This window comes from Leptidea sinapis, chromosome 19 (assembly GCF_905404315.1).
Source record: "Leptidea sinapis chromosome 19, ilLepSina1.1, whole genome shotgun sequence".
NCBI classification, from domain to species: domain Eukaryota; kingdom Metazoa; phylum Arthropoda; class Insecta; order Lepidoptera; family Pieridae; genus Leptidea; species Leptidea sinapis.
This window is the reverse complement of record NC_066283.1, coordinates 12,727,397-12,743,405: the sequence shown is the minus strand read 5'-3', so window position 1 is coordinate 12,743,405 and position 16,009 is coordinate 12,727,397. Positions and strand designations below refer to the sequence as shown.

Here is a 16,009-nt window from a genome sequence, read left to right as displayed (position 1 = left end):
TATTAGGAAATTGACTTGAGATGTCGCTCTTGCAAATCTAAACAATTTGTTATGTTTTTAAAGTGAAAAAAAAATTATTTGTATATTAATCCCAGAAGAGTCACTTTAATAACATAACAAATTGTCTAGTATACACAATTTTAAATTTGTTAGTAAGCACTGAGGTCAATGTCCGAAATTCTCTACACTCCGCGGCCGTAACTTACATAGCGGGAATTTAATTCAATGTTAGTAAGTACGAGATACAGCTCAAGCCTCGATCATCAAGACGAGTATAATGTTAATGATAAGCGACCATTGTGTGAGCGAGACGGCCGCGTTGTCATGGTAACGCGACCACTTACCGTCGGTCAGTGACCGTGGCCGGCGGTGCACGGTGAAGTTGACCACAGAAGGCTGACCGTCGACTACTTTCACTGTTTGTATCGGTGGTGAAGAATACCTAAAATAGTAACATATCGTATTTATGAATGCTTTATTTATTACTAGCTGACCCAGTAAACGTTGTATTATATAAAGTAAAAAAAAAATGAAGAATTGAAAATTTTGGGGTATAAAAAATAGATGACGACCGATTCTCAGACCTAACAAATATTAAATCGTACATAATATCTACCAACTATAGGTAGCTAAAATTAAGTTTGTTTTACTTGCTGAGAAAGATAGAAAGATATGAAGATTCTAATTAGTTATTCATTTTAAACTATTCTTTTAATTTGATTTCTGAACGACGCGGGACGCATTAAATTCCGACCATTTTCATATTTATTCACCTTTAAAACCTTCTCTAGACTTCCACAAATAATTCACGACCAAAATTAGCCAAATCGGTCCAGCCGTTCACGAGTTTTAGCGAGACTAACGAACAGCAATTCATTTTTATATATATATAGATAATTGATCAAGGGGTCAATTTCAACATTACACCGCACGCCACACACCACAAATTCGAATACGATCTGCACCTGATCTTGCATCTGTAAGTTCGGCGTACTATACAATCCCCAACGGATTCTCTTCAATGTATAACTGTGGAATGAACTATCTTTGTGTTCTTAAAGTCAATGTAAGCACAATTTTCTCGTTAGTCGTGTGTCAACTGTCACTGTCCGAATCAAACATGAACTGAATAAATGTTTTACATTGCTGCGTATTGACCAAGAATATTTTAAGCAACTGGAGTAAATGCGGCAATGTACAGATATAGCCAGAGGTGGTTTAAACTGTTATAATTTTTCAATGAATTATACTGTTGTGTTATATTTTTCTAACTGTTGTTGTAAACTGTTATAATATATATTAGATGTTATAAATTTTAATCGAAATTATTTACGCTGATAGTTGTTGTTCCGGTTTGATGTTATTTAGTGTTATAATATAACATATTAGAACAGGAATAATTACTTTAACACTAAGTAGGTACTAGGTAGATGGTATTTTTTTTGTGCTTTTTAGAAAGCTTTTTTTTACCTGTGTACCTACACAGAACAATCTTATCGACTAATGAGTTAAAGAAACTATTAACTAAACGTATATTTACACTATCCACAAAACTATTATTTTTACACTAACACTTGTCTATTTACATAAAAAAATAAAAACAACTCAAGACGATCAAGAATTATATATATAATACGCATATCCATTTAATTTTCAATTCATACTATAGTTTTTACAAACATTTTACTTTCAAAATGATAATAATAAATCGAAACACAACTAGCAGTTTGTCAATTTAAAAACTCGCAAATAATGATTCTCATTGGAAATATAATGAATTAAAGTGATGTTTTATCCAAAATGTTATTTATCTTCGTCTCATCGCAAGTAGAAATAGCTCTAATGTTTATAGCGAGAGTGTTTACAATACTTTTCAATCTAAAACAACAGTGTTATAATTTTACAATTTAAATAATTTTATATTTGTTCGTCGCAAGTAAAAATAGCTTTTATTGTGATATACGAAGTGTTCACATTACTTTGAAGACTAAGCACTTACTAAAGCGAATTAGAAAAAGTGCCATCTGTTAAAAATATCAAATTTACAAATTTTTAATTTCATTAAAGAAACGCACCACTTTCCGCTCGTGTGCATAGATGGCGCTGTAATTAAATTTCAAACGAATTATAACAGGAAATAATTTATATTATAACAGTCTAGTGGCAAATTTTATAATGTGTTATACTGTTGGAAAAATATATTGTAATATATAATGTATTGTGTGTTATAGCGCCCACCTCTGGATATAGCTGTGGGAGCTACAATTTGTCGCATGTTCTATATTTCGGCTTGTTGTTATACGACGTGGTATGTCTATATGTCTAGAACAGTGATCGGCAAAGTGCGGCTCCAGAGCATTTGGCTTTTTGGCTTTTCAAGAGCGGCTCCGGCGCAATAGTAGCTTTGAAATACAATTGCTGCATTCAAAAAACAAGGTGATATGGCGCTCTAAATTCGAACGTCTTTATATTGAATTGGAGTTATTGGAGACTGCTGGAGTCTGCTTTGAATGACTTGGGGAAGGAAGATATGATAATTTTACTGACTCTTACCATCAGCTGAAAAAGCTTTGCTCAAATGAAGTGTAAACTGAGAAGTCGTCGTATTGATGAGAACTTGGAATCATGCTTAACATACAAACCTGACTTACACATACTTTCCAAGGAGATGTAAGCACATTTAGTTTTATTTAGCGTACTACTTATTTAGTGAAAAAAAATTACTATACAAGCAAATGTGGCTCCCAATTTTTTTTTAATTGTGCAATGTTCATAATTGGCTCTTTCGCTATATGGTTTGTTTGTTTTACTCATATTCAACGTAAGAAATAATTTGTATCTTTAACATTTATTAATATTTAAAGTACTTTGCGTTTTTTGTACTAACATTATCTTTAATAATACAACAGAGCTGTACATACCTGTAAGAAACCTATTCTGTTCATAATGTTCGTTTTATATTTTTCTTATTTTTGTTTAGTTTAGAATAGCTTGTTGGTGCGTCTATAATAAATAAATAAATAAATTGGCTAATAAGTTTGCCGACCACCGGATTGGAAATAAAAAAATACTGTTCGCGAGGATTGTCAGTCAAAGTCAGGAGACAGTAATAATTGTGGAGGTTTACCCCGCAGCGACTACGGTAATGTTGTACTCCCCAGGCAGCACCAGTCTCCAATATGCTCCATATCTAGTTGTCTTCACTGCATGGTTAATACCTTCTACTGTCACTCTAGCTCCCTGCAATGAAAAAAGACTTTTGTTGAAGTAGGCGTTACTTTACGGAAATCCATAATTGGACGTAGTTCCTGAAAAACGTTCCAAGCCACAACGATCACATTTTAGGGAATTCGTGTTTAAAGTTTAATTAATATTAGTATAGTACAAACATGTGGGTTGGACTACTAAGTCATGATGTCATTTAAAGAGTGACAGTAGGGCTGCCATTTTTTGTCAGTCAATATGAATCACGTGACCATTTTGTGTTCTTAACTGAATTTCGTCATTATTGTGGTTTGGGACGTTCTTCTGGAAATACGTGCATTATCCAAATGTTTTAAGTTTTCTTTAGTATTAATTCCGCCAATATTTGTCTTTAAACAATTCGGCACGTGTTTAGCCTTTACATGAGGCATCCTCAGGACATGTTGATTCGCCAAACTCTGGCACGAGACGTCCAAATACTCTATGTGCATATTATATATTAGATGTCACACGCATACTATTATTTATTTCGGAAATAACGTTAATAGTCCGGTCAATTTAGACATTCGAAGTTACATAAAGCCCCAACAAGCTAAAAATCAGTGAAATTGTTCAAAACATAATTATAAACAATGTTTAAAAGTTCCCCATCATTCCCGTGTATGGATTTTTTTTTTATTCAAGGTCAAAGGTCAAAAAAATGAGTTTTTCGCGATTTTCAGCAAAACGGTAAGTTATATCATAAAAGTAGCTCGGACAAAAATTGTAGATAATAAAATTATCTATAAAATATGTATCAATACTTTTTTTCTTACGAGCCACCGTTTCTGAGATATAACGATTCAAAAAGTTATTTATTTTATATTATTATTTTTCCATACACGGGAATGATGGGGAACTTTTAAACATTGTTTATAATTATGTTTTGAACAATTTCACTGATTTTCAGCTTGTTGGGAATTTATGTAATTTCACTCTCAATTTTTGGTCTAAATTGACCGGACTATAACGTTGGTTTCTGGCATTTTATTTATGGCAGTAAGGGGTGAGATAAGAAAACTTTACTCAGAAAGCAAAGTCAAGAACAACCTGGAAATTGTTGGAGGGGCCTTAAAATGTGAATATATTTATACATTTCTATTTTTTTATGAAAATAAGAGACGTGACGTGCAGGACGTTCAGTTGATGGTAATTAATACGCCCTGCCCATTTCAATGCCGCTCAGGATTCTTGAAAAGCCCCAAAAATTCTGAGTAGCACTACTACTCCGCTCGTCACCTTGAGACAAGATGTTAAGTCTCATTTGCCCAATAATTTCACTAGCTACGGCGCCCTTCAGACCGAAACACAATAATACTTACACATTATCGTTGTACCTACTTTTAATTAAGATAATATGTAAATAGTAACACTTATTAATATTTATCTTATTCGTATATGTTAAATTATGTATCGGGTTGGTGAGCCTTAATAAATAAATTACTACTTCACGACAGACATAGGCGCCGTTGTGGTATCCATAATCTAGACAGCATCCTGAGCATAGGAGCCTCACACTGGTATTTTCCAGCCGCGCGCTCCGTACCTAACTCTTTTGTAATCATCTGTCGAATACAGTACTATTCCCGAACCGATACCACTCAGGCACTTTCAAGCTTGGATGGCCATGAGTACTTGGATGTTATTTTCCATGGGGTGAACCACTTTGCTGCCCCTGTAATATACATTTACGGCCTTACAAACTTGGTATACAGTTATACCTTCGGGGCAAACGGGCAAGAGGCTCACGGGATGGGGAGAGGTGAGGCAACCGCCCATGGAAATCCGCAATAATATAATATATATAATTCTGTAATTTTCCGAATGTCACGCAGCCATGAAGATAAACGCGGGAAACGTTATTACGTATACGTACGAAAAAGACAATCACAAGCAAAATGTCTATTTGTAAAGATTTTGCATATTCTTGGTTTGTACTTAGGTATTTAACCTTTGGCTGATAAACGATTTTTAAAATTATTTTAAGATTGCAACACATAGAAACTGTATATATATTAGAAAATTAATTGAATTACGCGGTACTTTGCGGAAATGATTTAAATTAATAATTTATTTTAAGACAAATGATTTAAGTTTTCTTTAGTGTTAATTCCGCCAATATTTGTTTTTACAACAATTCGACACGTGTTTCGACTCAACACGAGGCATCCTCAGGACGTGTTGTCTAGCCAAAATCTGGCACGAGACTCATTCAAAGAAAAGTTAAATCATTTGTATAAGTATGTATATTTACTGTGTTAATGCCTCACCAAAATACGGTTTTTCCTTCTTGCAAATCTGCAGTCAGCTTATGTCTATAATATAGCGCTTGGTCATAGTTTAAAAATTCAACTTACTTTGACAGGATCACCATTCTCATCAACGACGAATCCCCTGATTCCTTGATAGGTTTGTTCCATATATGCAATCAATGCTTCGCGGTTAGTCTTCCAGAACCTGGGCAATTCCTTCGCGAACGGATACTTGCAGCACGACAACTCGAATGTTACCTCGAAGCAATTCGAATATAAGTAGTTGAAGTCTTGCATTCCACCTGAAATTAATTGGGGTAAAATTATAACTTTTAATTATTTTGCGTTAGTCTGATATACTGCGGTATAAGTCATGTATACTGAGGTATAAGTCTCGTATACTACGGTATAAGTCTCATACGAGTATACTGCGGTATCAGTCTCGTATACTACGGTATAAGTCTCATACGAGTATACTGCGGTATCAGTCTCGTATACTACGGAATAAGTGTCGTATACTGCGGTATAAGTCTCATATACTGCGGTATAAGTCGCCTACTTCAAAAAAAAGCCGGAACGGTGCAAAATATTTTACCTTGTGACACTAAGGGTCCTTTTTTATGAAAATAAGGGACGATACGATCAAGGCGTTCGGCTGATGGTATTAATAGGCTTTGCCTATTACAATGCAGTGCCGCTCAAAAACCCGGAAATTCTGGGCGGCACTACAACTGCGCTGGTCACCTTGAGACATAAGATGTCAAATCTCATGTGCCCAGTAATTACAATAGCTACGGTGCCCTGCAGACCGAAACACACTAATGTTTACACATTACTGCTTCATTACTGAAATAGGCACCGTTGTGGTACCCATGATCTAGCCGGCATCCGCTGCAAGGGAGCCTCCCACGGGAAAAGGCTCCTTTCATACTGCAGCGTATCGCCGGTCGCGTTCGGATAAGCTTCATAGTGGCTTTCATTGTGTCGCGTGCTGCCGGTTGCCTATTTGAACACGCTCGACCGGCCCAAATTTCTCCCGTTGTATAAAGAGAGGGATGTAAGACAGAGTTGTTGGGGGAAACGGTTGACACTATAGTCAAAGCATATATAATAGTTGCTATAGTGCACAACTCAAAATAACTGTTTTATTTTTTATTAGCTGAGTACATGACTGATAATAGTATGTGACGGTACACGTTCAGCCCAGTCGAGTGCACATGCGTTACTGTGAGATGGTATCTCGACGGGTGTTTTGTTTTACTCTTCAGGTGGGGCACCATCTATGGGATCTACTGTAGAGTTCTACCTGCTTAACCGTAATAAAGAGTAGTTGCGCTTGCAGATATTTGCTGTTTTGATATTGATATGGTTAACACTATGAACGCCTCAGTCCTGAGAAGAAAGAGCGCAAGAAACTCAGCGGGCTTCTTTTTTTATTATAAAATTTCAATACTATCAGATTTATAATTTAAATAGCCTAACAGCCGTCACTCCATTCTCTACCTGTGTCATTTGTGTTGAACCTTTACCACTTAGACGTCATTTAACAATTCTTTTGAATTACGTTATACATTTGATTTTCAAAATTTCTAGGATATTGTTATACAATTGTAAATGTCATTTTCAATAATTTCAGGGATCTCGTACAACTGGCACCCAAGGTTAATAATTCTGATCGTTTGTTTTAAAATGCTCTCTAACGGCCGTTCCCAATAGTCAGTCTATCTCTTACTTGAGATAAAAATCGTAACTATCGTTGACTTTTCTGTCCCAATAGACTTATCGACGGTAACTCACCTTATCCGTGTCCGCTGCCTGTCAATGGGACGACGTATAGCGTACCAGCGATATAAAGTTTGTATGGAAAATGCAATTCACGCGTCCCAATATAAGACGACAAGAATGACTTATCGGGTATATTGGGACAGCTTCAGACTATTGACAGTTAATTACTGACAGTAAAAGGTAGTAATTTATCTCTATCTGTAGATAGTATATTGGGAACGGCCGTAAGTTAACGATGTAAATGCTTGTGAGTATTACACACTACCTTTAACGGAATACCAGAAAGCGCCATTAATAATCCCATCCTTAAACGTCTCAGGCATACAAGAGTTTCCCTTCTTCATATCCTCGTTCCGCGACGCGTACACCGACGCCAAATGTTTAAACAAATCATTGTCAGGTGAGCGACTCTCTACGCAACAGTTGTCAGAAGCAGAAGCACTGTAAAGGAAGATATTAATAGTTATTTATGCAACTGTAGTGTAATAAGGGGTATTAAAACACGAATGTGGATTTATCACTCGAGGCAAAGCCGAGTGTGATAATAGTATCACATGAGTGTTTTAATACCTAGTTATCAACAGTTGCATACAAGACTTTATCTACACCCAGAATATGAATCCTCTAAAAGATTCTGGAACAGTTAGCTTACTGATAACATTAAAACACCAGTCCCAGTAGTAACCTAATATCATTAATTACAGATTACATACATATAAACTAAGTATTAATGAAACAATTATTTATTTTAGTAGTAATTTACATTTTTGTAAACAAAACAATAAAATTATCCAAGAAAAAATGGCGGGGATTCGAATAACCTTATTTTTTTAACGGCGCGCGACGTTCTGGTAGTGTGGAACGCGCGTAAACGAAAATGTTCTTTTTTTTAAATTCATACACATACCACGCATCGAGCAATAAGAATGTGGCTGTCTGTTGAAACTATTTGCGCATGAAGGGATCGAAAAAAAACACGAGTGTTGTTATGAAATTCAGTACAACATTACAACACTCCTTTGGATTATGTAATGGTTATTAGAACAGTGGGTGTTTTAATGTTGGCAATAAGCTAACTGTTTCAGAATCTTTAATAGAGGATTTAAAGCATTGGTGTAGATAAAATAATTTTACTAAATTAATGTCACTAAATTAATAATTTTTATATTGTCTTAAAGAGTTCGAGCGAATAATCGAGCACACTGATTCGCGGGCTGCTCAACGGCGGTTAAAAGAACTCTTTTTAAGCCGTACTGCAGATCGCTCTACTCGAGTAGCCTGTGGGCGACACACTTTTTTTAATAGGAATAGGAGGACAACCGAGCGTTCGGGTCACGTGGTGTTAAGAGATCACCGCCGCCCACATTCTCTTGCAACACCAGAGGTATTACAGGAGTGTTGCCGGCCTTTAAGGAAGGTGTCGTATCGTCCCGGAAACACCGCACAAGGAAGCTCATTCCACAGCTTTTTAGTACGTGGAAGAAAGCTCCTTGAAAAGTACACTGTGGAGGACCGGCACTCATCTAGATGGTGGGGATGATATCTTAATTTGTGACGTGCGTGCGAAGGTGGAATTCGGCGGCAGAATAAAAAATCGTACAGCGCCCTGCGAGTCCAGTATAACAACGCCTTCAGAGCACTGTTGGAGCTGACACGTTTTTGTAGCAGTCGATAGCTTTAGCGCCGTTCTACGCAAAAAAGCGACTTGTCTACTCCGCCGAATACGAGGCAGCAGTAACAGTTATCTGAAGGCGATAGCCGACAGCGGGGACTGTCCGTATGTTGGCCATATAATAAAAATAAATATGTCACTTCGTATATATAATTACTAACACATTTAGATAATAAATTTACTAACAATGGGTCGTAGTTATCTGAAATCTAGAAAATAAACGTTTTATTTATTATTTTAACCATTTATCATTGTTTTTTATTTATTTGACTACAACTAGATTGATCGTAACTGGCGAAATTAATCAATGACTATATCGTGGCAGTTTTCAAGGATTTTAATTATGAAAGTGCCGTTTTGGCGTACCCACTTGCGGCAAAATTAATACCTCGAGTCGTAGGGATAGCTGGCCACTACAGCTCCGCCGTGCAGATTAGCAGACAGCATAAACTCTTTGCTGAGCACCCATCTCATCAAGGCCGCGGTCTCCGGTTGCCGACCACTGAACAGGTACTCGTCATCATTGGACTTGCCCTTATCGAATTGGTCCGGAAAGTCGCGATTGAGATCCGCGCCTTTCGCATTGTTCCGGCCTTTATACTCTGATTCTGATTCACATGATCCTTCCTGAAATGTTTTAAAAAGATGCTAGGAACACTGTTATTTATAATGATATTACATATTAGGAGTGGAGCGACCGCACCCAGGCTTAGATTGAGCTGAGAATGTGGCCCGCTTTAGACACTGATTATATCATCATATCGTATCGTTGCGTTGCGTAGAGACGTCGCTTCATTGTGTGTCTTCTACCGCATTTATCACGGGGAGTGTTCCGAAGAGCTGTTTAACCTGATTCCTGCCGCCGAATTCCACCTTCGCACGACACGCCACAAGTTAGGATTTCATCTCCACCATCTGGATGTGTGGCGGTCCTCCACAGTGCGGTTTTCAAGGAGCTTTCTCCCTCGTACTACAAAGCTATGGAATGAGCTTCCTTGTGCGGTGTTTCCGGGACAATACGACATGGGTACCTTCAAAAAAAGTGCGTACACCTTCCTTAAAGGCCGGCAACGCTCTTGTGATTCCTCTGGTGTTGCAAGAGAATGTGGGCGGCGGTGATCACTTAACACCAGGTGACCCGTACGCTCGTTTGTCCTCCTATGTCATAAAAAAAAACATCATGAGCAGGAAGACGTCTACTGACGATCGGTCCTACGCTGCCCTCAATACTCATCCAATGTATTCTGGCGTTCTGGACCGTAGATCGTCGGTCCGTCTTGTAGGGAGCCACCAATACTGCGTCTTCCATTAAGTGGTCGCCATTCGAGGAGTTTTCTGCCCCACCGGCCGAATGTCTGTCGAACTATGTGCCCTGCCCACTGCCACTTCAGTTTCGAAATCATTTGGGCTATGTCAGTGACTTTGGTTCTCCTACGGATCCCCTAATCATTTGTGATTCGATCACGCAGGGAATCTCCAAGCATAGCCCCCTCAATTTCCCTCTGAGCGACCATGAGCTTTCCCATCAGGACCATAGTTAGTGACGACGTCTGTGTATATTCAAAATATCTATAATATATAAGGGAAAATATTTTGCCTTTATTATCCTCAAAATAGTCTTCTCAGTGACAATATCATAAATGGTCCAGACGCAACCGGAATAACACCACATTCGCATGACAAATTGATATGTTTCACTAAATGTAAGTTACGAAAAACTAGCACCCATCTCTCCAGTATATGATCACTATCTTTAAAGTGATGTACTCCAGGAAGATCAAATCTGCCAAAGTTGATGAATCACTCCCGGGCCCGCCATCATATTTGGGTGAGGGCAGAGCACCGCTTATTGCAGAGGCCTATCAAGGCAACAACTTGGCAGCATCCCCCACAAAGCTTAATGTGAACTCTTTCAACATCGGGGGAGTGCACACCAACTTGAACATTATCTACCAGTTATTCCTAACAGAAACGCAGATATATCAACTAAACAACACAGCGGATTTAACAAACCCCAGGCACTACATTAAACATGATTCTATGCCAGGTACTTGTGTTTGCTAGAGAAGATATTTATTGTTGCCATCTTAGTAATTTTAAGGGTAGTCTTCTAGCCCTATCTACTTGAAAACCATAAGGGTTGTAACCGTAGTACTTTGTTGAAAATTTGAAACTCCAAGCAGTCAGAATCCCTAGATTCATCTAGTATGCTGCTAAAAATTACATTTAATATGTGAAAATTTAATCATATTTCTTACAATAAAAATACAATTTTAGTGAGGTGGATGTTGTCTTGGTTTTGGCCAATTATTGTGGTGCTATTATTGAATGTCTAAAATCTAAAAATTTGTTAAAGTCAAAATGACCTCAACAACTGAGGAAGGTTAATATACAGTACTTATAGAAATTCCTATCTTGAGCTTATAAATATATAATAACTGATATCTTGAACCAAAACACAAATAGTGCATTGCAAAAGGTTAGCGATAAAACTGTAGATATCAGGTCAAAGACATTTCAGCTACATATATATATATTTTAAAAAGGAAATGATAATGATTTAGTGAGAGGGGCAGGCAAATATTGGTTTGGGAATATAGATTTACACATGCCATCTGGCTTCTTTCCCTGAAATCAACACCATACACACTCATCTGTTTTAAACTTTTGTACCTGCTTCTTTTTAGTGCATTTCCAAACTAAATGTGGAATGTTTTCCTAGCTAGTTGGACCTGCTTAATACATGACATTCCCTCGGAAATCTATTCCACATCCTCTCTGCACAACCATTTCCTTATATAAACATTCATTGTACCTATTTGACTAAATAGAATAAATTATAATACATACCTTACTGACTTCAAATCCATCAGGGTTTAATGAAGGCATTATATGAATATCGGTACTATTCACTAATTTGGTTATTCTTTCATCTTTGCCATAGTTAAGCAAAAGATACTGGGCTAAGTATATGACCAATTCACGACCAACTGACTCGTCTCCATGCATATTTGCGACATATTTAAAGGAAGGTCTGTCAGGATGTATTTCCTTAACCCCTTTAGTAATCTGTATCACTAAAAGTTGACGCCCTTCCACGGACTTTCCAATTGAATATACTTTTGCGAGATCTGTGTAGGAAGACTGTAGTTTATCGAATAATTTGACCAAGTCATTGTACTTTGCATAGGATGGATTAAGGACGAAAGTTTCATCGTTGTCTTCAATAGAACGTGCGACACAGTCATATATTAAAAGTGTAAACACAAAAAATAGGAATGTATAAGACGTCATGTTTGCCACGAAACAGATATTCGTTTCGAAACACAATAATTCAAAACAACAAGAAGCCGCTAAACACACACAGCATTGTTTTATAATTAATGTTGTGATACTAGAAATATTTCAATTTATTCAAAAACTTAAAAACTGCTCCACACCCGATCATTAAGCAACTCGTTAGACTAAAATGTAAATATTATATTGTTTGAACACAGTCCTCTTGGTTTTAAGTAATTACTGATTTCTCTGATTGCTGAATAGTGAAGACTATTTCACAGTTCACACCAGGTGAACTCTTACAATTATTAGGTACTCTTTATTGAATGAATAATCACACGATTGTTTCACAATTCACATGAAGGTACACAAGTAACAGCTGACGTTGACGATTTGTGATTTGACAAATGCTAGGGTAGTAGTATCAACTAGATTTGACAGGCGCGTACACCATAAAGGAACAAACAATTTGGCTTTTGTTCCGTACAATGAACTTTCTACATACTAATTTGTGATAACATAAAATTTACACATTATTTCAATTAATGTTTCGGAATTTTTATTTTGTATGCTACTGCTCTTATTCTACAATTATCTTTAGCAATTTTAACTAAAAACTGTACTTGTGTATGAATGGTTTCTTGATTCTTCTGATTTCCGTTCACCTACGGCTTTCGCAGCCTAAAATATAACGTCTTACAATGATTCTTAAGATCAGTTATAAGCATCAATCAATTACCTTAGTTTTAATCATACAAAATCAACAAATAAAAATTACGAACACAACCAACGTGTTGATTGCAATGAACTTGTATTGCTTATTCTATTTTATTCCTAAGAATTTTTGTATACTGTGATCTCATTCACGCACGGCGTTGTTGTCACGTCTAGATATTTACTTTGATCCTAAATCCTACATGATGCTGACTGTCCGAACGAACATTTTACGACGACATACGTGACGTTACAAACCGAGTTTTGTTCACACATGTTGTAATATATGGTATTATCTTTCTATAATCTTTACATAAGCAAAGAATATTTCATTATTTATAAATTAACATTTATAACTTAGTGTAGGGTCTCAGTGTTTCTCCGTCCAACCATCACGCATCTCCGAGATCCTTTCCTGGCCCCACTCTCGCCTGCACTGTCCTACGCAATGTACGTAGTAGGTTCCTGTTTTCAAAGTCATTGGTTAGTATTTTGTCTATAATTTTAGGCAGGAACAATCTGGCAAAATATTTTAGTTCAATTAAGAATTCTATATAGCCCGACTTATCTTAAAATTTAGTTGCTTTATAATAAAAACATCTCGAGAAAACTCCCTACTATGTATTGCTACTTCTTGGATAATAAGACTTCCGAAAGGATGTGATAGAAAAAAAGAAATAGCAGTGAACGCATTTAAACATATGCGTTCTCTGGGTAGTAGTTAGCACACAGCTATAACTAAGAATGAAAGAAGAAATGGAACGAATACGACCGCTCAATTATTCTTCAAAATCCCTATTTTGAAGTAGAATTAAAAGAAAAGAAAACGCAAAACGGTTAACAAAATACGTATCTACCTGTATGTCAAAACTGAAAATCACCAGAGATCAGATACCAATCCTGAAGAAAAGACGAACAACAAAAAGAGAATTAGAAAGACTAATATATCAGAGCTATGAAACCATCCTCACAACAACAAAGAAAGATTGTGGTAGACCAAAATACAATTCGCAAAATACCTTACCTTATTGCCTTGGTGTATGTAGGTACGGATGAAATCTAACAACCAAAAACGCCCCTCCTACATACATCTTCCCAGAACGGCCCGTCAACGCAAGAGCAGAGGACTGCAGCCCTCCAAAACTTAAGAAATACTATGTAGCTGCTTTTACGTTCAGAATAGAATAGAGGACAGACAATATACACGGTATATTACTTCGGAGTAACAAAAGGAATTTCATTTCTTATCAAAAAAAATTTTTTTCTCATCATTCATATCCCTAGCTGTGATTTTAAAAGTAAAATAGGTCAAGTCATCCATTTTATAATAATTATAGTTTGAACTATAAGTCCTCGTTAGAGTAATAATGTTATGTGGGCGCGAGCAGGCGGCGCGTACGTCCATTCTCGTTCACCTTTCTATCTTTACTCACGAACTCTTTCCCGCGCGGGAGCTGATCCACGCGATAAAGAGCGTATATGTGTAAAGGCGGCTAAAAACTGATTTTAGACATTGTTTTCAATGTTTATTCCGTCGAAATGTCTGTATCTCAATTCTCAGTTTGAGCACATAAGCGTGTGTTGTGCTGTGAACATCTATCTTCATTCTTTTATGTTACGGACTCTATAATTGTTGAAAATCGCACATGTTCCGCCCGAATTAAACGCGCGCGCGAGCGCGTATCTATGCGTATTATTTTAAGTGTAGCAAAAGATTGCTTAGAGATCGATGATTTCAGTGAATTTATCTGAAAGCTAATGAAACAATGTATTATAATAAGTGCAAATTATTTGATTTGCAGTTTTATTTTATTTTACACAGACCTTTCTTTCGACAAAAGTTGAAAAACAGTTATATTTTGGAATAAACGAGGATTTTCAAGGAAAACTTTTGGTTTTGTTTACAAGTGTTTATGGTTATATAATCAACTTTATTTCTTCTTTATTTTCACCAAACTGAAATTTACATGCTTTTTAGTAATAATTTGAGATATTGCTGCAGAACGACATCCACGAAATTGACGATGAACAGATATTGCACGCGTTAGTGACCATACATTCGTAACCCTTTTGTGAATAGATGTTCAGTATCTAGACTTTATATTTAGTTATATACAGAACGATACGAAATTTAATTTTATTTTATTTAATAATAATAGTTTGGTTAAATTCTCAAACCAAATACCATATGAAGCAAAATATTAAGTAAGGTAGGAATTTCACGACATAAATTCGAAGAATTTAATTTTTTATACTATGTCAAGATTAGGTATTTAAGTTTTCTGTTCAAAAAAACCTTCAATGAAATAGAACTGAAATAAGCTTCTCAGTAGGTAATGTATAATACATGTACATCATAGAACAAAAAGTTAAAAAAAATGTTGAAAACTACTTGCGCCGACAGAAACTGTGCGAGTGAAGAAGTGCGAAAGGGCGAGATTACTTGTGTATGATATACAATATAATTTCGAAAAAATAACTACTGAACTACATTGTACGATAATTTTCCAGGTAAAGTAAACATATTTCAACATATTCCAAACTAAATGAAATCCAGAATAATGAATTTGAGAGAGGTCGGGATTCTTTACATGACGAATTTCGTGAAGGGCGCCCTTCAACTGCCGTCCACGAAAATAATGTGGCTACTGTTAAGCGGCTAATTGAAGAAAACCCGCGGATTACCTATGAGACCATTCGAGGACTATTGGGGATTGGTATGAGCAAAATTCAGAAAATTTTACAGGAAGAATTAAAAGTTCGGGAACATTGTTGTCGTTGGATCCATCATGAACTAACAGCGGAGCAGAAGCGGGCTCGCGTGGAATGGTGCTCATAGATGCTAATGAAGTACGACGACGGACTTTCTAATGCTGTTTATGACATTGTCCAGGAGACAACGTGGATTTATTGTTTTGAACCCGAAAAAAACAGCAATCTTGTTAGTGGGTATTTGAAAATAAGAACAGGCCAGCAAAAGTGAGGCAGGCGAGAAACGTTGGAAAAAGAATGACAGCATTTTTTTTTCTCAGCTACGGGTCCCATCTGCACAATTCCACTTGAA

The 16,009-nt window shown here is 36.6% G+C and overlaps 1 protein-coding gene and 1 long non-coding RNA gene across 4 annotated transcripts in view; both read right to left on the bottom strand.

The window, feature by feature from the left end:
- LOC126969719 (carboxypeptidase D) overlaps positions 1-12,616 on the bottom strand; it is a 52,465-nt gene extending 39,849 nt beyond the window's left edge. For 2 of the 3 annotated variants that reach the window (XM_050815269.1, XM_050815270.1), the window contains exons 1-6: positions 11,803-12,613; positions 9,341-9,579; positions 7,546-7,721; positions 5,601-5,797; positions 3,128-3,240; positions 345-442 (exon numbers count right to left, since the gene is read on the bottom strand). In XM_050815269.1, coding sequence (XP_050671226.1) covers positions 345-442; positions 3,128-3,240; positions 5,601-5,797; positions 7,546-7,721; positions 9,341-9,579; positions 11,803-12,246 — 1,267 coding nt within the window. In that variant the 5' untranslated portion in view covers positions 12,247-12,613. Of the gene's footprint in view, positions 1-344; positions 443-3,127; positions 3,241-5,600; positions 5,798-7,545; positions 7,722-9,340; positions 9,580-11,802 lie in introns of all 3 variants that reach the window. The other variant, XM_050815271.1, reaches the window with a different exon arrangement.
- The window catches only part of LOC126969748 (uncharacterized), a 304,380-nt gene that overhangs the window by 52,228 nt on the left and 236,143 nt on the right, over positions 1-16,009 (bottom strand). The gene's annotated exons all lie outside the window — the stretch shown is intronic.